Genomic DNA, 27,076 nt, shown 5'->3' with positions numbered 1-27,076 from the left:
CTACTAGTTTAGTTCTCCATTCTTTCCCCCCTCTCAGTGGAGACTTTTAAGTCCTAGTACCTCTGGGCCAGACCAGTGCTTTCAGTGTGACTCCTGTCTGGGACCTTGCCTCTCTCGCCACATTCCCTTCCCATTACAGCCATCTTCAACAGCTGGCCTTCCAGCACCAGAGCAATTTGAGCCTGCCTGGAGTGTGGCTACCTCTAGAGTAACTACAGGGCTCCAGACTAGAGAGAATTCTCTAGACTAGTTTACTGACCAGTAACTATGTTCTGCTTCCCTTGGCCCAGGTCAGGGCACTGCCCAAAGGACCCAGTCTGGATGCGAGTCACACGGGGCACTGCTCACTCCATGAACACTACAGACAAGTCCAGGCTGCCTCCAAGCTCCTATGTTGTTTAGATTGGCATAATCCAGTCCCTGTAATATGAACTAACACAAAGGAAGCCCCGTGGCTGGGTCCAATCCAGTCAGGGCAAGGCTACTCAGAAGGGCCAGTCCCCAGAGTGTTCCCCAATGTACTGTGACATCCCTGGCTTCTGTTTCCTGTCTCTGGAAAGTCAGGATAATGGAGAACAGCAGAGAATGCAGCAGTAGAGGCCCTGGCCCAGCCTCATTGCTACACGTAGCAGGGACATCCCTCATGATCTCAAGTGGCTCATAGGCTGGAAGCCACTGCACTGGGCAAGCCAATACCATGTCCTGAGAAGGCTCACACAAATTCCAATAGAAACCACACTCTCTTGGCAGACTTTTATTTTTGGGTAAAACAAAACAAACGTACCTCTCGGGTTGGAAAGGACCCGTGAACAACATGGCAAACACATGTAAGCAATAAATATGCATGTACATTCAAGTATGCGGGCGGCTACCATGTCCCGCCCGAGACCCTGTGCTCTGGTATCAGTTTCTGCCCTCAGAGTGATGTTGCCTCTCCCTCTCAGAAGTTGGGTCCCCAATTTCTCTTGCCCTGGTCCCCTCCTGGGCTACAGGAGACCCTGGGTTAGAAGGCTGTGTAGAGCCCTCCAGTAGGGCTGCCTATAGGACGGACCTGTAGGGCAAGAACTAGGACCATGGTCACCAAGGGTCTGTCTCATGGATGCCTCAGCTGCCTAAGTCTCTCCACCCCAACTACAGTGTCCTGTGTCCAACTCAGATATTGCAGCTGGACCCTTCCTTGGGGTGAAAGCTAAGACACCATCTCCCTAGTAATACATAGTAGATGTTCACTAAGGACTGGAGGATCTAGCTGAGCAGATTCCTCATGAATGTCCACGGCAAGCCAGCCTAGACAAGACCCTATGCTTTTGGCTTGGAGGCTTGCCTCTCCCCTCTGCTAGAGGCAAGCTCCACCTTTCCTCAAAGGCCAAGTGCAAGGCTGGGGACTACCAAGTCAGGGTATCTGGACTTGGCAGTTGCCAATCTCCCACAGTAGGGTTGGGCACAGCCAGGCCAGGATCAGGCCTGTCCTGGGGAGGTGAGGCAGATCAGAGTGTACCTCTTTCATAGCCATCCCAGGTCCAGCTGGGGGACAGAAGATGCCTTGTCACTGTAGCCCCCACCAGAAGGAGTCTTTGAAGCCCCTCTAGGGAGCTTGGGAGAGTTGGCAGAATTTCACATTTGACAGGGCAGGGCTTGCAGGAGAAGACTCAGGACAGCACCAGGGCTTGGGGCCAACATGCTGAAGGCCCGGCCTGGAGCAGGGCAGGACAGGGGAGGGCCTGCAAGAAGCTGTGGATTATATGGGGACAGAAGCATGCCCTCCCCCATATAGCAGCTCTAGCCTGAGCCCACCACCTGGGGTGGGGGGTCCTTGAGGGCTGTGTGCCCACCATCTGGCTCAGTGGGAAGGGGCTGGGGCTAAGCTGGTTCTCCATCATGGCCTTGGGAGGATTTGGCTTATTGGGGGATCATGGCCACTGTGGACAACTGTGAGCCTACAGAGTCCAGAGTAGCGCATAGCTGGCTATAGAGGTGAGGCTTTAGCTGGCACCTGGTGGACACTGCTGCCGGGAATCAGGCAGCCCACCGGCCTCTTGCTCTGGACTCCCAGCAAGGTCTACACGCTGCTCATCCATCCGTTTAGCCTGCACCCTTTGGATAAGGCTGAAGAAATCCTCATCAGGCATGGTGGGGCCTCGGGGCAGCACATCAGGGGGTGGACAGCGCTGGTCGTCAATCCTGGAGGACTGGGCAGACATACAATGTAGGTTGGTGGTCTCAAATTTCTTGGGCCTTTGGAGAGCTTATCGTCCTATCCTGGCACTGGGTGGGTGATGGGTTTACTGAAAATCTGAAGACAGCAAACACCAGCCTGGGAAGGATGGTGTAATCCAAGTGGGACCTATTTCAGCCACCTCTTGCTCCTGGTTCTGGGATGATGCTAAAAGCCCTGCCTTGGCAGCATCTCCTGAAGACTTCCCCAGAGCTGTGGCTGGCTGACCAAATAGAAAGGGCTAGGTCATATATTCTGGTCATAGAACAAGTCAGCAGCCACTGGGCCCAACTCCTGGGACTTACTGATCCAGATACTAGACCCCTAGAACTACCCTGAAACATGGAACAGCCCTAGACTGCCCTTGGAGGGCCTGGGGGCCGCAGCTCAGAGCTTGTTGTTTGGAAATCACCACCACTACACCAAACCCCCACCCCTGCCCCCACCAAGGGTCTCCTTTGGATCAATCAACTGACACCACAAGCTCTGCCTATTCTGATGTGGAGGCTGGGGGGCCTGAAAGGTGTTGGCGTCTCTTCAGGGCCTGGAGCAGATGGGAGTGGAGCCGGTGCAGCTGATGGCCCAGGTATTTGAGTGGACAAGGCTTCTCAGGAGGGGCTGGCTTAGAGGAGGCTGTCTGGACGCTGCAGTGGTTCTGTTTCCTCTGTGAGAATGAACATTGATCTGGAAGCTTAGCCTAATGCAGAGGTAGGATGCTGACCCTGGTCTGCTCAAGCCCCACCATGTACATGCCCCTGCTGGAGGGTAGCTGGCCGGCAGGGTGAACCGCCCACCCACCCCATGCTGCCAGGCCTTGCAGCACCCCACTCACCCAATCCCATTTAGTGAAGCTCATCCATGGGTAGCCCTCCCCTGGTTCTGTCTTCCTAGGTGTAGGCTTTCCATCTTACCTGCCAACCCATGCTGTGAGGTCTTTTTCAGGGCCATTTCTGCTCCCATTCCTACAGCCAGCTGCTAACATCTGGCTCTTAGACCCTCACTCCCAACTCCAAGGCACCATTACCCTCAGCTTTCTTTGCCCGGATGTGGAAGCCTGGAATGGATGTCTCTGGATTTGGGGACCTGGCAACCCTAGGCTGACCTCTGGCACCAAAGTATGCTGAGGCTGTTATCTCTAGAGGTCCCTGGCCCCTTGGCAGAAGGAGGGCTTCAAGAATGAGCATCTGAAGCCCCACCCATTCCCTTCTGAGTGCAGGCCCACCTGGTATTTGATAAGCATGTTGAAAAACTCATCCCCTGGCTCCTGGGGGTCCCCATCGCCTCGGAGGTGTCCCACATTGTTGAGGGTGATGCGTAGCCCAGGTAGGCTGCCTACGCTAGCCCTCTGGTCGTCCAGCCGGCGGCTCTGGGAGCTGGCAATGAGGTCAAAGAACTCCTCAGTCTGTGGTGAAGCTGTCACAGAGGGCTGAGCTGCAAGTGACAGAAAGTGAGAACTGAGAGGGGGCCACTAGTGGTGCTGGCATCTGGGACTGGCCCAGCCCTCTCCGAGGGAATATAGCCCTAATAAATCTCCCATGCCTGTTCCTGACCATCTTGCCCCTGCCCTGCCTCCCACCCCTGCGTCCCAGGACTTCAGGAGAAAGCTTTGGCCTCCCACACGCTCAAAGGCTGAGATGCATAGACACTGCATGTTCTTCAGGGTGGGGTAATTACATACTTCCCAGAATGCAGCTTCAGGGACAAGTCTGGAGGGAGCTCTGGATGACAGGGCTGTGTGCAGCCAGCTTATCCTGCTTGTTGGGAGGCTCCCAGGCTTAGTGCTGAGTCTGGCTGGTGGATCCTACCCAGGTTCTGTACTCACCTGCTCTCTCCTCCAGGGTTGGTGCAGCTGTGGCCTCAGCAGCCCCAGCCTGGCCTTCCTCCAGGGGACAGCGCTGGTCATCCATACGACTGCTCTGAAACTTACTCAGCAGGTCAAAGAAACACTCCTCGTCAGAAGACGGGGCCCTGGGAATACCCTGGGTGGGGAGGGAAACACCAATTCAGACCTCTGTGCCTCAACCTCCTAGACCTGCAGCAATACCATCCTGACCTAGGGTCTCAGGACCCTCCCAGGTGCTACCATCCCCAACACAATGCCTCCAAACCCGCCCCGTCTCCTATCTCCACTTCTGTGGCTGTCACCCCGCAGCCTGACTCAGCCACTTCCCTGCCTTGTTGCTACCTTGGCCTGGGCCACCCCTCCCCAGCTTCAAGCCTGGACTGTTCTCCAAGTCAGAAGCCACCATCTTTAGAAAGCCTCCTGGACTCCATCCCAGAGGACCCTGTCAGTCATGCAGAGCTCCATTCTGTGCCTGGTCCTAATCCTGTTACCCTCCAATGTCCAGTGAGCAGAGGCAAGCACGGAGCTGGATGGCCACTAGGTACACAACCTCAGTAGTCAGTCAGGAGGCAATGATGGAAGGATCCATCGGTTACATCACCTAGGGCATGGAGACCCAGGTGGGGGAGGTGAAGGTCTTACCTCTTTCTGGGTTTACTCCATACAATGGGTCTTAGACCAGTGTCAAGCTCAGAAGACAGCAGCTGTTTGGGGGCCAGTGTATGAGGGAAGATACTAACACCTCTAAATCCTCTGTTAGCTGGCTAGGGGAGGGCCCAGGACCTCCATAGGAGCTGAGGGTGGGTATACAGATGCCTACTGCTCAGAGTTCCTTCCTGAAGAAGAGCTTTCTCCAGTCTGTACTGGGTGCTGGATCCGTGGGCCGAGTGAATGGCAGGATCTGTCCTTCAATGTATGGTAACCATACATTGGAGTGAGGTGTAGCCTATGGCCTAGGTCAGGGATGACTGTCCTAAGCCTAGGCAAATCACAGGGGTCAGGGAGGCTTGCAAACTTCCAAAAAGGAGTTTGAACCCTGAGCATCAGGTGACTAGAGCAAGCTGTGCCATTCCAGAATCAGTTTACTCGTCCTTGGAGGAAAGGGCCTTGGCGTTGGCTTACTCTACAGGCTATGAGAAGCTGGACCTGCCCCCAGCCTACCAAAGTCCACACAAGGAGCAACGAAGTCATGACTGGGAAGGTCTGGCTCAGCAGAGCTGTGGCCTTCTGAATAGAGGAAGATTCCTATCATGTGGCACATCCCCTGTCTGGGATTTCCCTATACACAGAGGCACAGACACAGAGAGGTTTTACGCCCTACCTAAGGTCACACGGAGGTATGAACAGAGCTGGGATCCAGATACAAGCAGACTTAGTGGACAACCCCAATTTAGGACTGAATTCAAGAGTCTAAAGGCAATAGGAACCCAGTTGTGGGAGCTATGGACAGGGCAGTCACATGGCAGAGAAGAAAGAGACCCTACTGGATCTGGTCCCCAGGCTGACCTTGCTGCCTTCAGGACCTTTGTCCTCCTGTGGCTTAAATAAGGCTGGTAGCCTGACACCATCAGAGCCAGAAGAAAAACCAGAGTCAAGAGAGAAAAGAACACTGACAGCCCTAGCCCCCACCCAGAGGACAATGAACACCGGTGCTGAGTGGAGCCTGTAGGCTCAGCAGAGACTAGCCTGTACTCGCTGGGCCAGTGGGGGCTGCGCAGGTGTCTCTGGAGAAACTGGAACCTGCTCAAAGGAAGCTGCCTGCCAGCCTGCAGGGTCCAAGCTGCACCATAGAGAGGGTCTGTTTAGCAACACACCCACTGCACACGAGACACTCACACACACACAAACTCTGCTCCAGAATTCCCAGCTAGAGAGAAGCTCTTGAGGGATCTGGATTTGCTCTGAGACCCTTCTTGCATTCACTCCAAAACTGTCAAGATACAGTGCAATCATATCCAGCTGGAGACTTGGGACTTCCTATGCTCTCTGACCTCCCCCTCTCTCTTATAAACCCTCAGGAGCATGATCCGAGGAGGTCTGAGACCATAGGCCCCTGTGTGGGTCCTGTGAGGACTGTGAAGAGTCTTCCTGTCCCCCATCCACCACCTAAATCTCTCCTTTGCCTCAAGTCCTGGTTCTTTCTCACGGGTCTGAGTTCTTCTTGATGTCTAACTGCAATCTCTTCTATTTTAGTTAAGCTCAGCTCCTAGAGAAGTATACAGTCCCGGGCCATCCCACCTCTACCTTGGCTGACTTAAGTCCCTGTATACCCAAGGACTCACACTCACGCAGGATCACAGGCTCCCTCCAGCTGCAGCAATCAGGAGCTGTATGGGTGCCAGGCCACGTGCAGCCCAGGCAGGATGCCAAGGTGCTAGGCACAGCTGCTACCACCTGCCCGAAGCGCCAAGTACCTCCTCACTGCTGTTGCTGGGATCCACGGTCTTCGCCTGATGCTTAAATAGGAACCAGGGAGAAGGCTGGGCTCTCCTGGTACCCGCCTTCACTGCTGCAGCTTCCGAGTGCTCGAATGCGTGCGCGCGCAAACACACACAAACTCTCTCACTCACTCTCTCTCTCTCTCTCTCTCTCTCTCTCTCTCTCTCTCTCTCTCTCTCTCTCTCTCTCTCTCCATAAACACTGAGCTGGCTTCCCCCAGCTCAACAGAGCACACCCCTTGAGGCCTGTGGGTGGGCATGCTAAAGGCTGTGGGGGTGGACAGCTTATTTGAAAGCCCTTTCCCACCCAACCCCTGGGCCCCTGGGCTTCCCTCCAAAGCTAAAGCTAGGCTCCTAGAGAAGTAATCTCTTCTCTCAGCTTTGCTCCTGAGGCCACCCCAGACGAACTCCCAGTCTGGCCTGGGTAGCCCTTGACATTGGCAGGGTGGCCTCTTGGCTCCACCACAATCTTCCTCTGAGCCCAGGGCTAAGAGACTATGTGTTCCCTCCTAGCTCCCTGTGAGAGGAGCAAAGTGGGTTGGATTGGGACTGGAGGCAGCCGCCCTGGCAGGAAGGGTGGGCTCCAGGCACTAAGAATAACCAAGGCGTATGCAGCACAGGCTATCTGAGCCTGTGGCAATGTGAGGGTGCTATATGCTACTTCCCAGAGCCTCAGGACCTGTGTGCCCTGAACAGAGACTCTTAAGCCTAAATACAGACTCTTTCTCTGGATCTCTAGCAGGCCCCACCCTCCACCCACTGGCCACCAGTCTTTTATCTGGTCATTGAGCTACCTAGCCTACTATTTCAGAAAAGCTGAGTGCCTCCAGGAAGTGTGAGTGTCCAGGCTATGCAGTGGGTTTCTGCTGGGCCACAACAACCCCCTCCCAGGTCTGCAGTCTAGCTTTGATCAGGATGCTAAGCCCAGGTAGAGTAGGTGGCGTCTCCCTGCCCAGACCTGTCAGAACACTGGGCAGATGCTAAGCTCTCTGCTGTTCTTTCCATACTGGGTCTACAGTGTGCACCGGCCACCCAGCATGCTCTTCAGATGATGCCGTTCCCCATGGATGGGACATGTGCCCCCCTCACACTGTCCTGAACCAAGTACTGACGCTCTTCCCTCAGGACCTGCCCTGTGGGCAAGCTTGGGGCCTTCCCATGCATCTCCAGTCACCCTCACATCCCTCAGCTTCCCAGGAAGCCTCTGAGACTCTGGATACACTGAGGGGTTCTGGATGTACTACTTCTTAGGTGTCCCTGCCTGGGTTCCTTGAGTTTAGGCCTGCACCCAGCTACTCTTGAACCTCAAAAGCGTCTGCTGAGGTGTGGAAAGCAGACCTGGAGCAGGCTGTGTAGCCCAGCTCCTTAGCTTGGGCAGCCAGGTTTCAAGGGTCCCAGTAAGACAACGAAGGGGCCTGGGACACAGAGGTCACCTGAAGACTATTGACAAAGGTGGAAATGGAGGCCCATGAAGAGACAGAACCTACGTGCAGGAAGGCTGACTTGGAGTGCCTGTGAGGGCCCCCTGAGGCACACCTAACAGTTATGAGCTCTGTGCCCTCAGAGTGCCTGGATGCACAAGGCCAGGTGGAAGGCCCAGCGGCTTACAGCTCTGCCTCCAGAGTCACCAGCTCAGCCTTGCCTTATATTCCAGGCTGGATAGGCAGAGAGGGAAGAAAGGCCTTCGTGGTCATGTTCACAACTGTCCCCTCAACTCAGGAGGCACCTACCGTACGAGGCACCTGTACCCTTACATCAGCACTGTCCAGTGGAGAGTGGCTACCCTCCCAGGGACTCCTCTCAATGGCATCCGGACCTTCCTGGTACTTCCTGCTCCTCATGGGGAGGGGAAGCGAGTCTCTGCCTGGACCCCTCCAGTCCCCTGTGTGATGGGTCTCTCCATTCTGCTCCTGGAGAGGGAAAGGCAGGTTGGACATGGGCTAGGGCAATTTAAACCCAAAGTCTCCTCTCAGCAGTTGGGCCAGCTGCCCCAACTTCATGGATACACACAGAAGGCACACAGTACAGAGGCACAAAACAAGGCCAGACAGACATTTGAGCAGTGCCAGCTTCCTTAAATGTCAGCCTTCTGGTGCTAGGCAACACAGGTGACCACAGGTGCCCCTGACCTTGAACTCATGTTATGCTCCAAGGTCTATTTACAACGAGATCAGAGAGTCCAGGACACTGCAGGGTCAGAGAGTACCCACACCAGTCCCCCAATCCCCAATTCAGGTTTGCAAAAACCCACCAACTACTCCAACAATTACAGTTGTTCCCCCAGCCCACCCCAAGACAGTGGCAGGGAACAAACAGGAACCCAGGACATGCCACCCAGGGGAAGGTTCATGCCAGAGAGAAGAACAGACCACCTCATGGTGGAACAGTGACAAACAGGTTCCTGTAGGGTGTCAGGCTGCTGGGAGAGGAACATTTATCTCCCAGGGGACAGGACCCATCATGGACAGGACAGCTCAGCAAATACTGAACACTGGGCTCATTAACCTAGAAACTACATGCTGACTATGTCTCTGCTGCCATCTGTTCCTTGTTCCCCAGGCCACCAGCCTTGATCCCCAGCTCACCCGGTCCAGGGGGAGCCGCAGCAGGTCCCAGGTCTCGGCACTCAGCCTCTGTGTCCTTTTGGGTCTTGCTCCTGGAAGAGATCACAGTCCATCAGCTCAGTGCTGACCCTGAACTTTGAGGCCACTAGTCAAGCAAGGGATCTGGGAGACCAAGGACATAGCAGTACTGCACCCCAGGGCCAAGGGAAAATACAGCCTTGAGTGTCCACAGAGTCACTCTGGGCACTAGATGAGCCAGACAAGGAATGAGGACAAATGTAACCCCGAGAAGGGTGCAGTAGAGCTAGCTTTGGTGGTGTCCATTCCCCAGCCCCTCATCCCCCACCCAATTCTCTGCCAAGCCCTGTGCTTCCTATCAGCTTAGCTGGCAAGGGTCCTTCTGCCTGGAAGGCAAGCGGAGTACTACCAGGATCCTCTCTATGATCTCCCCATCCTACCTCCTGAAGCCACATGAGGATGGGGCAGGAAAGACCCTCTGGGTCCCTGAGGCCCACTGTGGCCCACCAGAGCTGAAGTAGCAGTGACATGGCTCAGGTCAGTCCCGCTGTAGAGAACTCTGGACACTGAGCAACCTGGGGTGGGGCCCAGCCTGGCAGATGGTTTGAACTAAGCCCTGGGCTCCCACAGGGAGAGACATATTGTCAGCCCCCAAGTCCACAGACATAGTTGGGTGGGAAGGAGCTACTGCCTGACCCCAGAACCACAGACTGCTCAGTGCCACCACCAGCCCCAGGGGTCTCTGACCTTCATTTTTAACTGGCCTGGGAAGCAATTTCACCCTGGTCCCCAGGTCCTTTCCTAGCTTGGCAGTGATGGGAAGGAGACTGGGGAAGCAAGCCTGGCTTGGGTAGCTGCTTTGACCACCTGCAGGACCTAGGTTCTGGGAGAGTCAGCCAGGCAATCTGTACACAGAACAGAGCAGGTCAGCCAAGCCACAAACGGACAATTCAGGTGGGAGCCAAGGTGTCCCCAGCCCCTAAGGAGGCATGACAGGGTGGGAGTGAAGTAGGCCTGACAATTTGAAGACCTAGCTTTTTTACTGTCCCTGATGTACCAGTTCACCAAGATACTGCTGGCCTGCCGCCGAGCAGGAACTCTTTAAACAGCTGCCACCATTCCCACCCCTCATTGGGTCTCCAGTCCCCAGACAGGTGCTGGATACCTACTGCTCAGGAACATATCATACATATCCAGGGCAGGGCTTGTGAGGCAAGGAAGTGTACTGAGGAGAGACAGCCTGGTGCTGGCAAACACTGGATTGATGCTGACTGGGCTCACCCCCTAGGAGTACTGGGTGAACATCAGTGGTGGACAGGTACTGGCCACCATCATACCCACAATGCCCACCATGCTCAGTGGGGAACTGGCCAACCCCTGACCTATCCATTGTTGCTTTATGAGACAAACTGGCCAGCATTGCACTCATGAGCAGCAAATTCAAGGTCAGTCTTGGCTATATAGTGAGGCTGAAGCCACATTCTCAAAAAATAAAAATAATGGAAAGGAATGTATTAGCACCAGGCAAGGCCAGGTCTCCAGCAGGGTCCCACAGGCCTTTAGCCTGATGGCTCTAGACTAGCCCTAAGTGAAAGTAATACAGAGCATACGATACCTAGTGAGACAGGAAAAGCCATCAGAAGGGCATGTGGACTCTATCCCCTGTCCAAGCTGGGACTTTTGAGGGAGACAGACTTGTGTCCTGCTCTCGAGTGGTTCAGAAATAAAATATCCCAGTGGGAAAAGCTACCAGGAGGGATGTAAGGGCTGCACCCAGAGACTACTGAGGCCACAAACCAGTCCCGAAACACAGGTATGGCTCTGAGTACCCAGAAGGGTCCTGCCTGCTGTCTCTCTTGCCCTTACTTAATACAGGCTCCCCATAGCCACAGTCAGCCCCAGCTGCAGCTGCAGCAGCCATGGGATGTACACTATGGCCCCTCAATGGCCAGCTTGGTAGTGAAACTCTAAAGAAGAAATACTGAAGACACATAGAGCATGGAGACATCTTCTGGGTCCCCGATGTATGCTAACAGAACTACCAGGTTGTGTCCTCTGGAGAGCAGAGGGCCCAAGCAGTCTTCCTGAACCACAGCCTACAAACTGGCTCAGGGAGGGCACCTCCTTGTGCACGGACGGGGCGGGAAGCCTGCCGAGCCCAGCTAAATGAATCAATCCTCTGTCTAGAGTCAAAAAAGTCAGGTCAGGCCAGTGTAAATGACCATGCCTCCTTGGCTGGAGCCACATCCACTGAGGCCTCAGACCCTGACCCCTCCCCTTCAGCTTCCTGCCTATCCTGCTTACAGTACAAGGTCTAGAAACTTCTCCACTGTGCTTACCCACCCAAGGTGGAAGGCTACTGTCTTGTGAAGGCTCCTGTCCTTTATGTCTGAGGGGAACCATCCAAACCCATGAGTGTTCCTTGTCGTCCAGTCCTCTCTGCAATGCATCCACAGTCCATGGTGGCTCTTACTGGTAGTTTAACTACATAGATCTAGAAACTTGCCCTTTTCTTCCTGTGTCAGTCCCTCACCTGACCTTTTAGCCCCTTCTCCATGTTAGAAATACAGTGAGCCTCTAGCTAGACCTACAGAATTCCCCTCTATTAGGTCTACAGGCCCATAAGGTTCTCCATGCGGACCCCAACAGCTATAGACACTTCTGCACAGCAGCCTCGGCCCTCAGGTCATTTGCCTGCCTGTCATCCTCAGCACTACTAGTGGGCCTGCCTCCCGGATGGAACACTGAGGTATGAGGAAAATGCCAGACAAAGACAGGGCTAGAGCCCATAGCCTACACTTCTCCTCAGACACCACACCAAGCATATCCCTGACCCAGAAGTGAAGAAAGGCCTCTAGGACAGAGGACCTCAGTGAGCTGCCCTAGGCTGATACAGCAAAACTGGGCCCAAGGGAGTAGAGGAACTACAAACCATCAAGAGCAGAGGGCTTGTACTTTGTCACTGGGAGAGGGGTATTAACCCAAGCCCATCAAGTTTGGCAGGGCTAGCTGGGGCTAGTATCCCTTCTCCCGTGAATGCTCATCAGAAGGGCAAACAGAAACTGCCTGAAAGCTTTCTATACTGCTACACTCTATGGATGCCAAGTGTGCTATATATAAGGATCTCAGACAGCTACATAACCAGAGGGACTAGGTGGAGGAAGCAGAGGGCAGGGGAGTACTCCACTGACTAGAACACAGTCTGGTGCTGCTTTGTTGGCTGAAAATGTCCCACCAAGGGGAGGTAAGGCCTCAGGGAGTCAGGGTCTATGTTCCTGCACAAGAATCCCTTGTTTATACCAATCAAATCAGGAAAACAAACAAACAAACAAACAAACAAACAAAACCCAAAACTGAGCCTCTGTCCTGCCCCAAGCCCATGGCCACCATCACATCTACAGTGCCCACCATGTTCCACTCAGCTCAAAGCACACAGCACTCAATTGCTCAACACCCACAAGCATGGCTCTCCCCACTGCCCACTCAAACCACGCCCACTCCTTCAAGCCATCAATGAGTGCCTTGTTCTGAACCCCACGGGCCACAGCCACATGTAAATACTGTACCAGACAGCCCAACAACGGAATGCCAGCCCAGGCAGAATGAATTCCCTAGCCCCAGAGGCTATCTAACCCCAACCCTTCTGGGTCTGTACCTCTTGGGGTGCCCACCTAGCCCCCTGTGCCAGAATCACTCTGATTGACTCTGGGTATGCACCTGTCTAGCTCCTGGACAGTTCAGAGGAGGTAGGACCAACCCTGGCTTCCTGATCCTGCACATTCCTGGCTCACCTGAATAGGGGTCTCCCTCAGGACCACTCAGATTCTCATGGTGCCGGACTGCCTTCAGCAACTGCATCCCAGAATTTCAGGGTACCAGAGCCCTCTCCCTGATGTCCTCCTTGGAGGATAGACTATTTTCCAGTGTCCAGGGCCCAGCCGTTGGCCGCAAGAAACCCTTCCGGGGGCCCCAGCTGGGAAGGGTCTGGCAAGCAAGGCAGAGCAGAGGAGCCAACGTGGGGAGGACAGAGCTGCCTTGTCCCTGGCCATTCACTTGTGACTTGCCTCCCCCCTTTTCACTAAGCTTGGAGGAAGAGTTAGGATCAGGAACTGGCCGCCTCTGTGGGAATTTTTCCAGAAGGCAGCCAGCCCTGTTCAGGGTACATGGGCTGAGGGCAGTGCTGGAGCTCTGTACAAAGCTATCTACCCTGGGAAACAGCCAGCCAGGGGCTCATACTGTGTAACCCCATCCCACCCATATCTCCTGCCACATGGAGTGGCTGAGGGTCCCAGAAGCCTTTGCTCCTCTCCTCTGTCCCCAGCCTTATTTTCCAGGCCAGGTCATACTGAGAAATTCGAGGCTTGGGGAACTTCTCATGGAAGCAAGGATCTCTTCTGAATAGCCTGAGAGGCCGGAGTCAGTGGGTGCTCCTGGAAAAACACTCATGAGGAGCTGGGGCTCCATTCCTGGCAAACTTACTAAGCAGGGGGCAGCTGGCTCCCTGATGAGGCTTGCCTCCCTCTAAAGGCCCCAAGAAGCCAACTCAGCAGGACACCCTGCATCCATGCTGTCCCTCCTTTGTACGCATTAATGTATTTGCTCTGTGGGGAACATTCTGTCCTCTTATTTACTACGTGTCTGACCTGCATGGGGACAGTCAGCTGTCTGAATGAGGTCACTCAAGGGCCTTTGCCTGATTAGTACTCCAGGCAGGCAGTGACCAACTCCCTCCAGCCTCCCAGCAGCCCCGCCCACAAAGTATGATGATGGGTACTCTGGCTGCTGGGCTGCTTAGGAAGGAGCCATTTCCTGTCTTCTTGCAAGCAGCCCTGTGGTACCACTAGGATCAAGGGAGGAAGGGGCTCTAGATCACAGGTCTGCGATCTCTCAGGGACAGTGCATCACTGGCCACCAGCCCTGTGCCACTGGTGTTCCTGGCTACTACCTATCATCCTGGCCCTACCTTTCAGTTGTCCTTTGTGGCAGTTTGAACAAGAATAGCCCTCACAGACATTTGTATCCCAGATAGTGGAATTGATTAGGAAGGATTAAGAGGGGTGGCCTTGCTGGAGGATGTGTGGCCTTGCTGGAGATGTGGCCTTGCTAGAGGAGGTGTGGCCTTGTTGGAGGACATGTAGCACTGAGAGTGGACTTTGAAGTTTCAAAAGCCCATGCCAAGCCCATTTTTTTCTCTCTTCTGGTAACTTCTGGATCAGATGTGTACTCTTAGGTGCTTCCCCAGTACCATGCCTGCCTGCCTGTCACCACACTCCTCACCATGATAATAATGGACCAAGTCACTGAAACTGTTAAGTAAGCTCCCAATTAAATGCTTTTTTTCGTAAGAGTTGCCTTGGTCATGGTGCCTTTTCACAGTGATAGAACAGTAACTAAAACACCCCTGATCCCTAACTTGCTCCAGTGGGGTCCATCTGTGCCTTAGAACTCTGGATACCCTGTCTCTCTCCACATCACACTGCAATGGAGTTCTGTGTCCGATGTCTCTCATCTCCCATTTCTTGTTGTCCTGGGCCCAGAACAAGGAAGTGAAGGTGCCCAGGTCAGGAATAGCCTCTTCTCTTACTGAGTAGCAGCTGTTAGTGGCTCCGTTTCTGGGAGACCCACTCTGTGCCCTGAACCAAGGGCTAGTCCTGTTGCTATAACCCTCTGTCTTTCCCCGAGTGTTTCTCTTGCTGCCCTGACTGTCCCTTATTCTGAGACTAGACACACGGGAAGTACATCCCAGCCCCCGGAATCACAACTCACCTTGTGCCTCATAGCCAGCCAGATCTGGCTTCTCTGCTGCTGCTGGGCTAGTCAACCGGCCCAGTGCCAGCTGCAGGTGAGCAATATTCATGCGGGCTGTGAGCTCTCCATTTCGGTCTCCAATCTGAAGCAAACAGGGGTGGGTAGATGGGTGGATTAGGCTTGGGACTATGCTCTCTGAGTGTTGGTGACAGGGCTCCAGCACACCATCCTTAGCCTGTGGGACAGCCTGGGCTAACCTCAGACCCTAGAATTTCTGAGAGAGCCAGTCCTTCACTACCAGAATTTGACTCTGAGGACCTATTCCTCAATGTTCTGGATAGCTTCTAGTCTACCCCAAAAGTGCTCAGGGTCTTGGGAAACCTCCTGTGAGTGGTCAGCCTGGCTTTGTCTTGGACTAAGCCTGTCTCAGTCATAGGGACCTGTCTTCTCCTAGGCCCTACCAGCGTCAGGTTCCCTGTACTGAGGTGCCACCAGAGGGACCCTCCTGAGTACAAACCCAACATGAGGAACACAGGGAATCATGAAGCTTAGAAGTCTTTGGAGACCTCTGTTTGCACTCATGGGGATGTGGGGTTAGTCCCCTGTGGAGGGATCTTCAGACAGGGTCTCTTCTGCTTTGGACCATCCTGTCCTTAAACCTGAACCTGGGTGTCTGAGAAGCTCCTTTAGATGCTATAGAGGCTTGAGGTCCACCCTTACTTAGGGAGGCTAGGTTTCTCTGGGATGTGTCTGCACTGCCCACAGTAGGAGGGGTCACTCGGCCTCCTAGAGAGGTGTCCTAGGGTATCCCTGGGCAATGGAACCTCTGTCTTTCTGGTCCACCTCCAAGAGGTTACTTCTAGCATCTGATACCCAACATGGCCCAATTCCATAGGGATGTGAGGATGGAATCCACACAGGGGAAAATCAGCATTCTAAGTGGAAAACAGATCCTTGCTCCCCCCCTTCCCCCCATGGACCCACTGATCCTAGTACATACAAGTGGGAACTCTTCATAGGGATGCAGTGTTCAGAAAGGGTTTGGGAACAAGCACAAGAAAGAAGACAATGGCCTGCTGAGGCGCCAGCAGAGACCTAGGGGAGTGGGCCCGGCTCACCTCCTGGGAGATCTGCAGATGTTTCTTGGCAAAGGTCAAGGCCTGTGCGGGGCTCCCCATGGACACATAGGCGTTCCCCAGGCTCCAGCATGCTCGGCCCTCTCCCACCCTGTGGAAGCTTAGAAAATCAGACCTGCCTCCCAGGACTCGCTATTGCCCCGAGTCCCTGACCCTCTCCCAACCCTGGTACACAATGTACCAACAGCACAGTGTTTCCTCAGCCATAGGAGCCCGTTGGCCCTGGCTACGGTACCCACTGGTCTACCCCATTAAGGGAGACATGCCAACCAACTGCACTTTTGTGCTTTCTTGTTGAAAGAATTAACTTGATAAACCTAAGCACGTTACCAGCTTACCCTGGGGCTAGTTGGGCCCTGAGCGCCCAGCACTTGTGTACTGTCGCTCAAGGCCTGGATCACCCCCTAGTGGCCAGCAAGTGCCTCCCTGCAGCTTGTTCCACGCTCCCTCACCCAGGTCCAAAGTGAACCACACATTCAGGGACATTTAGCTGTTCCTGTTGCTGGTCCCACTATCTCTATCTAATTCCAGGACACTTCCATTGTCTGCCCCTCCCACAGAAGCCCTGGGGACAGGGCAGCTCTTCCGGGATACCTCCCATTAGAGCTGTCTCCAGGTCTGTGGCTCTGAAACCCTGTTATATACAGATCTGCAAAGAAGTTCCAGAGTTGGAGGCTAGGAGCCCTTCAAGCCTTGGACCTACCTATTTGCTTAAATTGTTTTCCACTGAGGGATTGGCTGAGGGTCTATGGGAGGCTGCTCTGACCATGCATGCTGTGGTCCACAGGGGAGGAGGTACGCATACCCAGGCTGTCACTGTAAGCCAGTCCCAGCCAAGGCCTCGTTCTCACACACCTATCAGCCAGCTCCTGGGCAATGACAAGGTGCCGCAGGTGGTACTCAGCAGCTCGCTCGTAGTCCTGCAGCAGTGTGTAGGTGTTGCCCAGGCTGTAGCAGGCCTGTGCTTCCACTGCCTGGTCCCGGAGCTGCCGTGACAGCTGCAGTGTCTTCCTGTGCAGAGTGGGAGAGTCAGTCCCTGAGGGGGGTGGCAATGTCTCTTCTTCCTCAGGAACGCTTATCTTCCCATGGCCACTGCACTTAATTCACAGCACCAGATGCGTGTGGGTGCATTGGCTAAAGAGCTGGCTAACTGACACTGGCTAATATCACTAACCGCTCTGAGCAGGGACTCAAGACCTAGTGTCCACGTCTCAGAACTCTGCGATGAGCATGTAGCCCCCCACAACAGGCCTGGTCCTGAAGTGCTCCATCTAGTGGCCACCCATCTACCCAGGAAGCAGCTGACTAAGAACTGTGACACAGGTAAGGGACACCAATGAGCTTCATGCATCAGCCTTTTTCAGGGCAGCCAGAGTCCCCGCTTGGCTCCTGGGAACGCTGCATGAGAGCTCCTCTCTGTAGCCTGCTGCTCAGTACACCCCAGGGCTGCCTTCCCTGCTCACTTGTAATGTTCAGCTGCCACATCAAAGCGTCCCAAGAAGATGTGGGCATTGCCCAAGTTGCTGTAGGCTCTCCTCTCAGCTGCCTTGTCTCCAAACTCCTTGGCGATGGCCAGGCGCTGCAGACAGATCCAAACCCTAGATTATCACAGAGCCCTGCAACCTAGGAACACAGTCAGGGATGCCTCCCCACCAGAGTGCTAGTTTGATGTCTGAGTGTCTAGGGGAGTAGAGGGACCACAGGACCAATACAATAGGAGCAGGGGGCTCAGTGGCTCTCCAGGGGCAACGCTGTTGAGGACTGTGAGGGGTGACCTTAAGTTTTCCTGTCCCTGTCCCAGCACCCAGGCCCAGCTCACCTCTTTGTGGAAGGTTGTGGCCTCCATGAAGTTTCCCAGCAGGTAGTGGGTATTACCCAGGTTGCCATAGGCCCTTCCCTGGGCCGCCCGATCGCCTAATTCCTTCACCAAGGACAGGTTCCTCCTGGGGGTTCAGGGGGGAGCAATTCTTTTAGAGCTGTGTCCTTCTTAGCATCAGGAAGTGGCTACATAGCTTCCTCCTGATGCTGGAAAGTACTGAGTGGCTCTCCCAGAGTATGGCAAGGACACGGTGGCTTAGAATGGGTTCCTTGGCTCAAATGACATCAGAGCCTCAGGGCTGGAAGTCTGGTCAAAGCCTATCATCCATGATAGGTGTGTGTGAGAGGAAGTGTCCATAGAGTAGGGCTTTCTGAATGTGAGGGTGATTTGTGTCTGGGGATCCTGCCCAGTCCCTTACCAGGCACACAGTGGCTCAAGACGTGTTTATGGAATACAGGGGCATTCAGACAAGCCCAGCCCCATCAGCCCTCACCCTGTGGCACCAGCCCACCCCACTCACTCACTCATAGAACTCAGAGGCCCTGTGCAGTGTCTCACGGACATCAGGTGGCAGGTGCCCAGGGTCCTGTGCAGCATTCCAGGAGAGCTGTTTACCCTTGGCGTGGTACACATTTCCAATGTTGTAGAGTGCTCTTGCCTCCCCAACCTGTGGGCAGCAGTGATATATGGAAGCTCTACAGTCCCCCAGGGAAGTCACCCCAAGGTGCACTTGCAGGAGCTGTGTTCTAGCCCCCTGGCCTGCTGAGTCCCAAGGAAGGGCAAATCCAGTTCTACCCTCTACCCCCCCATCCTCTGCCAGTTGGGTGGCAGAGGTGGCTAGGCCTACTGCTTTGTCTGATAATATCTGAGAGTAAGAGCCCCAGCATGGAGAGGACACAGGAGGCAAGGGTCCAACCACTCACTTTGTCCCCTTGCTCCTGAGCAATGTCCAAGTGCCGCTGGCAGCAGACGATTGCCTCATCGAATCGGCCTAGGACCTTGAGTGTGTTGCCCAGGTTCCCACTGGCCTTGGCCTCCCCCATGCGGTCACCAATGGTCCTGGAAGGCAGGGAGGAGTGAGGAGCCAGTGGGGTCTAGCTGGGCCCTGAACTGAGCAAAAACCAAAGAAGCCTCAGAGGAGAAAGACTGGCACTGGAGATTAGCTTCACACACACGGATGAGGCACCAGAGCTGTACTGCACGCTGAGGACAGGGAAGCAAGCAGGGAGTCTCGCTGGTGGGCAGGGTCGCCAGCATGGGCAGGGCTGAATCCCATCTGAGGCCTCCATAGAAGCTGGGTTGAATGTGGAGCGAGAGGGAGGACTCGTAGGAACTAAGAGTCAACGGCTACATAGGATTGGAGACATCAAGATAGAAACTTGGAAATGGTGGGAAATGTGCAGAAGGGGAACCATAAACCTCCAAGGGGTCAGAGTTTAGAGGGAGAGCAGGGGGCCCCAGAGTAAGACAATACCTTACAGAGAGGATGGCAAGAGTAACTCAAACCCAAGACCACAGAAAAGGAATAGCTATGGGTGGTAGAGACACATCTCAGAAAGAGTCACACCAAGCCAGACAGGACACATGGACAGACACATGTTCACACACACATAGGCAAACACATATACACACCTGCATACATATACACATGAAGACAACACACACATATTCATGCATACACATATATCTTAACTTGAACACTGACCTCTAAGGGATCCACAGATTCTCCCTCCCAGGCCAGGCCCTCCTACTGGGCTCTCCAGGGTCAGAGACACCTGCCTCTTCCAACCTCCCCCAAGAGCAGAGGACTCCACACACAGGGGACCAGGCCAAGGCCATCAGGCCACAATCCACCAGTCCTTACCGTGCCAGCAGCAAGTCATGTTTGTGGAACTGCAGGGCCCGAGCATACTCCTTCAGGTAGAAGTAGGCATTGCCCAGCTGGCTGTAGATGGCACTCAGTGTCTTCAGGTCCTCGGTGCCCACCTGCACAGCAGCCTCGAAGAAGGCCACACCTGCCTTGAAGTCCCCTGCCTTGCACAGTCGCTCACCTTCCAGTGCCAGCTCCAGACAGGAGGCCTCCATCCTGAGCAGAGAAGGGATATCATGGTCCACCCCTTGGCACATTCTGTGGTCACAACAGAGACAATGTCCCTCAGCAGCTGTGTCCCATCACAGCTTTGCCTACAGACATGGCAGCTGGGTGTTCATGCCTCAGAGCAGATACTGGACCCAACAGTGCCCCAGCTGTGTGGCTCACCTTTGACCCACAACAAGACTTTTGTTCTTGTTTTTTTCTGAACAAGTTTCTCTGTGTAGCTCTGGCTGCCCTGGAACTCGATCTGTAGTCCAGTCTGGCCTCAAACTCAGAGGTTCATTTGCCTCTGCTTCCCAAGTACTGGAATTAAAAGTATGAGCCACCACTGTCCAGCAATCCCTACCTTAATATCTACCCCTTACCACCAGGAACCAAGAACAGCCTGGGTCTGAGGGTTTCATATGTAGGGTTATAAGCTCCTCAGGCTGTGTTGACAAGTGGAGATATCCTTGTGCAAAGCTGTGTCAGAGAAGTCCCATCCTCGGACCCTGAACAGGCCCACCCCCATCCCCAAAGTCCCCATCCTATGCTGCTCCTGTACCCCTGTACTCCTGTATCCCTGGGGACTTGAGGACCCAAGTGTTTGCTCCAGTTTAAGACCAACCTGTCATTTTTCTCTTCACTGTTTGGCTCAGGGTCTCTATGTTGCCAGCCTAAGCAATTCTCTTACCTTGGCCTTCCCCAAAACTAGAACAACGGACATATAACATCAGGCCCAGTTCTGACTGAATAATTTTAAGGTCAGCATCAAGTGCCTAGTTGTCCAAGATGCTGGCACAGCCTCTGTGTCATGAGGATCAGTCAGCTGTCCAGAGTGATCCAGGGAAGGGGTAAAATCAACGACAGAGACGCAGAGACGCTAAGCATTTTAACCAAAGGTTCTTTCACTCAAACTGCAAAGCCACACCCTCTGTAGTCTGTGTTATCAATGTAAGCATTTTGAACTTTCCCAAGATAACAGTGCCATGTGAAGAGATGGTGGAGTCAACGGACCCTGAGAAGCTGGCCCAAGTGTCTGCATCCCTGGGCTCAGAACACTGTGCTGCGGGAAGTCCCACCCTCCCTGTGCCCAGGTGCCCACACAGCCACACTCTCTGAACCAGGCTATTCTGTCCAATTACCTTAGTATTCCTAAACCCATAGCACCTACAACTTCTTTTCTGCAGCACAGCTGCCACTCAGAAGGTCCCTGATTTTCCAAAAGCCAACCATTGGCTGCCCCTCCTTTCTCTTCTGACACCATAAGATCAAGTGTCAAGAAACTGTGCTGCCTGCCTTCCATCTCCCCAGGGAACGGAACACAAATTCTCAGGATGGGTAGGCAGGAGCTTGTCTCCCATTTCCCGGGCTTCTGGTATCTGTAGTCATGCTGAAGTCTGGGCTTGTCTTGCTGGGGCATCTCTGGCTCACTCCCCTGGCCCCATGCTGTGCCTGGCTGAGACCCTGCTTCTGTGGGGGTGTCGCTCTCTGGTTCTGTTTGGCCTGTCTGCCATAGGGAGGCTGTGAAGCCTTGCTCCTTCTAGACACACAGTCCAAACATTCCTAACCAGGGCTGAGACCCAGACATGGCATTTAAAGGGGCCTTGGTCAGATGTTGTTAAACAGAACATAATCACTGAGAAGGGTTTCAGGACATTAGAAACACACAAGGCATCAGGAGAATGAATGGGCTTCTTGCTGGACTAGGGCTCAAGGATTCCCTCCACTTCTGTGACCAGGTTACCCCTTTCCTCAGAGACCAGCAGAGCCATGTGGCCTCTCAAGGGTCAGGGCAAGGCATGTATGTGTGACCTTGAGACCAGGAAGTCAGACTATGGACTCAATCACTTTCCCTGTTATGCCAGGAACTCCCATCCATACCCAATGGAGTCCTGGACTCCAGGGCCAGGAGATGCCACGTTGGCCACAAGGGCCATGATTACTGTGGCAACCAGCCACAAGACATCTCTCCTGTGGCCAATGCCAAGTTCTGACTTCTTAATTAAGGCCTATCTGCCCCTGCCCCATGGTTTCTGAGCGGCCAGATACAGCTTTGTTGTCCTTCTAGATGACTACATAGAAGTGTCTGTTATATGGGGGATACTACTGACTAGGGGGAATTGCCTTCCCATCCTATCATCCTTTTAGACCAGAGATTTGATACCCATAGAGCAAAGGTTTGGGAGAGGAGTGGGAAAGAAGGCCTGGGGAATATTCCAGAAGGGGTACTGACGTGATGGTTACTCTGTACCAGATGGGGAACTCACTTAGGCCATCACACAAAGAGCCCTTCCCCATAAGACACACTTGAGTCATGCCAGACATCCATCTCTGACACCTGTCACCTGTTCAACCCCTTCCTCTGCAGGTTCCTGTCCCTCCCCAACTCCAAGGCACTCCCAAATCATGCCTGGACCCACCCAGGCACCCGGCCTTGAAGCCTGACACCTGCCTGGTCCCCACCTCTTTCTCTGGAGGTTACGCATCTTCTGCACATACAGCCACAGCTCCAGGCCCACAGGCAGCAGCAATGGGCGGGGACGAGGGGCACCATATACCACCTTGCACACAGCCTTCTCTGCCAAGCTCAGGGCCAGAGGCTGGCCCTCCATGGCAGAGGCCAGCATCACAGAGCTCTGGCCATAATCCCAGAAAATGTGCCAATCTCAGGATCTTAAGGCTGGGCTATAGGAGACCCCAAGCTCTCCAACGGCTCCTCCGTCCTTCCCTGGGTATAATGTGGATCAAGGGATCAAGGGCAGCTCAGGATGAACACTGATGGCAGAGGGGGTGGGGTAGAGAGCCTAAGGTAATCCTCTGCTGCCCTTCTGTCCTCCTTGGGGGCTGGGCAGGGAACATGGAGCCAATCCCTTAGCAAACTTTATACAGCTCAGACCCAGGACCCAGGGACTTTGGGAGTGCTAGGACAGGATGTGCCAGGCACTGGCAACATTAGCAGTGACAAAAGACGGGGATGAGAACCTCCCAGTCCAGCTCTGCTCCCCACCTGGTGCTGACAGAAAGCCAGAGTCTCCTACCTGGAATGCTAGCCAGGAGAGCCTGTCCTATGGCTGGGCAAAGTTAGGACTCTGGACAACACTGGTACTTGGCCGCTTCACTCCCTCCAGCCCCTGCCTTTTGCTCTGCCCTGGATCCAGGCACAGGCAACTCAACTGATCTGAAACACAGAGTCCTCTTCACCTTACAGGACTCTTGCCCATGGCCACACTCGCCCAGCTCTTCAAGGTAAGCTCCAGATTCCAGGTCTAACCAGGGTTCAGGGCCACACAGGGTCTGTGGAGGCTGATCCCAGCACACTCGGGCTCTTCCTCTAACTTCTAAGGTCCCAGCCACCTTTGCAGTCCTTCCATGGCAAAGGGAGAGACCCCAAGAGTAGAGAGGAGCTACCAATGTCCACGGATGGACAGAGGACCACAGAGCCAGGGCCTGATCCACTGTGTGAGGGCAGTGCACTGGTGGCTTCTCAGAGGCCTTCCCATAGACCACTGCTCCACTTTGGCCTCATTCCCTTGATGACAGGACCCCACTGGGAGCCCCCCTGCCAGGCTACATGCCTGAGATAAGAACAGTATGAGTACAGGAGCTGGACAGCAGGGGTGGGTGCTGAGACTACCTGGGGCTCTTAGCAGAGACAGAAACTCCAGGGTGAGTGGAGAAGACTACTAGGTCCTAGATAACTTACTTCCTGTTCTGAGGATCTGTGGGCACAGGGGTTCCACTTCTGGAACACCTTGGCCAAGAGTACCAGTATAGCCTGGAACCCCCAGGGGTGCTCTTTGGGGCCTGCCTGCCTCCCCATCAACATGCCTACTTTGCTTTCCACACTTCTTGCCCTCTTCTGGGGGCAGCTAGTCTGATGTGGCTAAACAGAGTTTTCCAGAAACACCTCTGCAGACCAATAAGGTGCTGTCCACCTGTCACCTGTCAAGGTGTCCATATGCCCAGGGGTGCAGCCATTTGAACAAACAGATCCTGGGTTATCTCAGGCCTCTGAAAGACCTGTTCACTCCGAGGGTTACCTGAAATACTACTCTCGAGGCTCAAGATCAAAGTTATCTGGGGTCTAGAGCTTAGTGTCTCCCATTGACCATACTACTCTAATTCTGGGAGTGACAAGTCTTGCCTGGGATTTGTCATCTGGACAGACAATCCTATTGCTGAACAGGTAAACAGTGATCCTTCACCTCCCCAAAGAGGAGGGCATTGCCCCACCCAGTTGACCCACCTCCACACTGAGGTCCTGATCCCAAGCCATGTCGCCTATGGAGCCACAGCTCTGTGCCACTCCCCTTACAGATGCCAAGAACAAAAGAACCAGGACTCAGGCTCTGTCTGCCACATCCCAGTCACCAAAGCAGTAGCTGATTCCCTAGTGGCCAGCCACATTCTGCTCATGGCATCCTGATCTCATCCTGTGTGTCCCCTCTGGTACCCATAACAAGCTGGCTCCTTAGTACTCCATGTCTAGCTACCTGAATGTCTGCATGCCTACTTTGCTGCAGAGCCATCACCTGGCACTGGTCCCTGGCCAAAGGCTTGAGAGACCCTTGCTCACAGCTGTCTCAGTTCCCCACTGTCCAGCATCTCGCAGAAGGAAGTTACACTGATATTCATTCCCTCAGTAGCCAGGGGAAGGGGGACACAGAAAGAGTAGGAGGGGTGAGAGGAGTATGGGGCAGCAGGAAAATGCTGGAAGGGATACCTCAGCTTCAGGAAAGTACCTAAAGGTCAGGTTTGCAGGGATACCTGGGGAATCGGTCCTGTCTAGGACAGTGCTGAGGAGAGGACACAGAAAGAGGTAGTAAAGCAGGGGACGAGCATTGTTTGGCCATGTGGCCAGAGGCCTTGCCATGCCTGGGCTCCAGTGGCCCCTACCCCAGGTGTAAATTTTATAAGGCCACTCCAATGCGGGCTCCCCTGCTAATCCTCCCTTCTGAGCTTTACTCAGAACTTAGCCTCTTCCTTGTGGGGCTGGGAGCCCAGAAGAGGCATGTAAGGACTTCCTGGCTACTTGTTCATCTCTGGGACCCTCTATTCCAAGCCCCTGTTCTGACCCCGGTGCCAGTGGACCAGGGATTCTCCACACAGACTCTCTCCACTCTAACCCATCCCTCCCAGTGTTCCTGCTTCCCTCACACAGCCCCTCTCTACACTCCATGAGGAGTTGGTAGTCCAGGGACACATCTGTGGCTCTTCTCAGCTCTTTAGCCTCATTTTATAAGTACCGAACCCTCTCAGTCAGATGCCAGTAAGGATGGGGATGCTCGAGGGGCTGTGGATGCCGGGAGCGTCTCCCACAAGACAGCCTGTCTCAGTCCCGAGAAGATCAGGTGGGTCCAGTTCACCTCGGCAGACACAATTCTCCCATGCCAGCAGGCAAGCTTCCATGAACACACTGGGGTTCACGAGGGGACAGGACACGCTTAGCTTTCGTCCTTTCTGTTCTTTGGGGGTACTAGGCAGAGCTCGGCTAGCTGATCAACCACCTCACCTTATTTCCAGTGTCCATAGGTTGCTGAGCTTGATAGTAAAGACTTTTAATCTCTGAATCCTAATACCTGCTTCAAAATGCTTCAGGTACTTCACATCTGCCAAGCCTATCAAAGCCAGGGACTGGCTTTCCAGGCCTGGCTGTGACCAGATAGTTGGAGACCAAACAGCTCATGGGCCTCCTGGAAGGCCCTGTGGGAAGGCTCTGGGCTACTCAACTTAAATCTGGTCCCAGCTCAACCCTCTGAGCTTGGGTTTCAGCTTGGAGGGATGCCAGGCTGAACACAGGGCCTCAATCAGTATCCTGAATACTGTCCCTAACCAGTGAGAGCTACCCAGGGGCAGGGGTTCTGCCTAGTCAGTCACCTCAAGGGGGAATTGGGAGTAACTGACACAGGTTGGAAACCTGTGCTCTGAATGTCCAACACACATACACACACGTTCTGCAATCTGCCTAGGAAACACCTCCTTCACACAGGTGGCTGGCCCTGAGGTAAATGCGACACTACACAGCCTCCACTCCCAGGGGAGGAAGAAGCTGCTAGTAAATCTCTTACCCCTGCACCAGAACTGGGAGGCAGAGTGTGGGGCTCAGGCATGATCTTCAACACCACACAATGGGGACACTGTCTCGGAGCTGCAGTAGAGTAGACCGGGAGGGCAAGGTCTCTGCTCACCAGGCACCAAGCCCTCATTCTGCTCTTCCGGCAGTACTAGGCAGAGCTTGGCTAGCTGATGAACCACCTCACTTGGGTTGGATTTCTTCAGGGCTGACCCCTAACAGGGAGACTCCCTATTTAGGGAAGGGTTAGAAGAGGTGGGAGTCAGAAGCTCACCGAAGGATGCTGGGCCTTCCTTTAGGGCTGATGACAGCCCCTGCCCAGCACTCAGGCCCTTCCAGCTCAAGCTGAGGCCAGAGGGAACTGACAGCACTGGTCCACTTCTGGGACCAGCGACTCACTGGGGAACACCTTCATCAGGCGGGAGTCACCAAGGAGGCACGGAGCCAGGGGCAGGGCTATCCTGTCATTCCCAGTGGGCGTGGGCAGACTGCACAAACCGCTGGATCACCTGTGAACCTGCCTGGAAGGCAAATGCCTTTGTAGGGAGGCACACACCCACCTGCCTGGCTCAGGCCCAGTTCCTTCTGGCCTGGGGCTGGGAATAGCTAGTGAAGGCAGGGCCCCACCATAACGGCCTAGGTCGTGGCCATGCTACACCAGGACTGGGTCATGGCAGTATCAGGCTTGAGAAGAGAACTCCAGATAACCATGCTACTCAGGGTCCCGCAGAGGCGGGCGGTGGAGTGCCCGCCCCGTAAACCCTTCTGGCACCGGGAAGGGGCTGCAGGCAGAACCTAGCCCCAGCCCCTCTGCTACGGGGTTGATCTTTGGGCCCCGAGCCCCCACCGCTCCCTACGCAGATCCAGGGAGGCGCGTCCCCGGCCACGTTGCGCGTCGCCGCTGCAGCCTTTGTTCTGGCCCGGCAGCCTCCCGCCCGCGTCCGCCACTCAGGTCCACATCCCCATCCCGGTCCTTGAACTACCTGGAGTAGAGGCGCCTGGCGGCCGGGCCCGGGAGCTCCTCGGCCACGGGCGGGGCCGGGCTCGCCATGAGTCGGGGACGCGCCGGGCAGGAGCACCGCCCCGCGCTGCAGCCGTCCGCCTGCGGATCTGCCCGCCTGTCCGCGCGTCCGCGCGAGACGCCG

The 27,076-nt window shown here is 54.6% G+C and overlaps 1 protein-coding gene across 4 annotated transcripts; it reads right to left on the bottom strand.

Annotated features, from left to right (window-relative positions):
• Nucleotides 1-738: 738 nt before the first annotated feature.
• Gpsm1 (G protein signaling modulator 1) lies at nt 739-27,076 on the bottom strand. 4 transcript variants are annotated; one of them, XM_028772845.1, is made up of 14 exons: nt 26,915-27,076; nt 19,646-19,867; nt 18,705-18,840; nt 18,306-18,448; nt 17,782-17,905; nt 17,426-17,541; nt 16,818-16,973; nt 15,945-16,053; nt 14,845-14,968; nt 9,082-9,152; nt 8,227-8,406; nt 4,038-4,194; nt 3,438-3,646; nt 739-2,189 (listed from the first exon to the last, which is right to left on the bottom strand). In XM_028772845.1, the coding sequence occupies exons 1-14, from the start codon at nt 26,980-26,982 to the stop codon at nt 1,983-1,985; spliced, it is 2,022 nt and encodes a 673-aa protein (XP_028628678.1). In that variant the 5' UTR covers nt 26,983-27,076; the 3' UTR covers nt 739-1,982. The 4 variants fall into 4 exon arrangements, with proteins under 4 accessions (XP_028628678.1, XP_028628679.1, XP_028628681.1 ...); XM_028772846.1 differs by having other exon boundaries at nt 19,646-19,909; nt 26,915-26,924; XM_028772848.1 differs by lacking the exons at nt 19,646-19,867; nt 26,915-27,076 and having other exon boundaries at nt 18,302-18,448; nt 18,705-18,763.

This window comes from Grammomys surdaster, unplaced genomic scaffold (assembly GCF_004785775.1).
Source record: "Grammomys surdaster isolate TR1022 unplaced genomic scaffold, NIH_TR_1.0 219, whole genome shotgun sequence".
NCBI lineage: Eukaryota > Metazoa > Chordata > Mammalia > Rodentia > Muridae > Grammomys > Grammomys surdaster.
The sequence above is the reverse complement of the archived record's forward strand: the minus strand, read 5'-3'. Positions and strand labels throughout refer to the sequence as shown.

Coding starts and splice junctions, on each gene's coding strand:
- Gpsm1 (XM_028772845.1), bottom strand. CDS start 26,982: ATGGCGAGCCCGGCCCCGCCCGTGGCCGAGGAGCTCCCGGGCCCGGCC. Junction 17,906..18,305: donor AGGGCCTCTGAGTTCTATGA/GTGAGTGAGTGG, acceptor CTGAACCCCCAG/GAGGAACCTGTCCTTGGTGA. Junction 9,153..14,844: donor GGCTGGCTATGAGGCACAAG/GTGAGTTGTGAT, acceptor GATCTCTTCCAG/GAGCAAGACCCAAAAGGACA.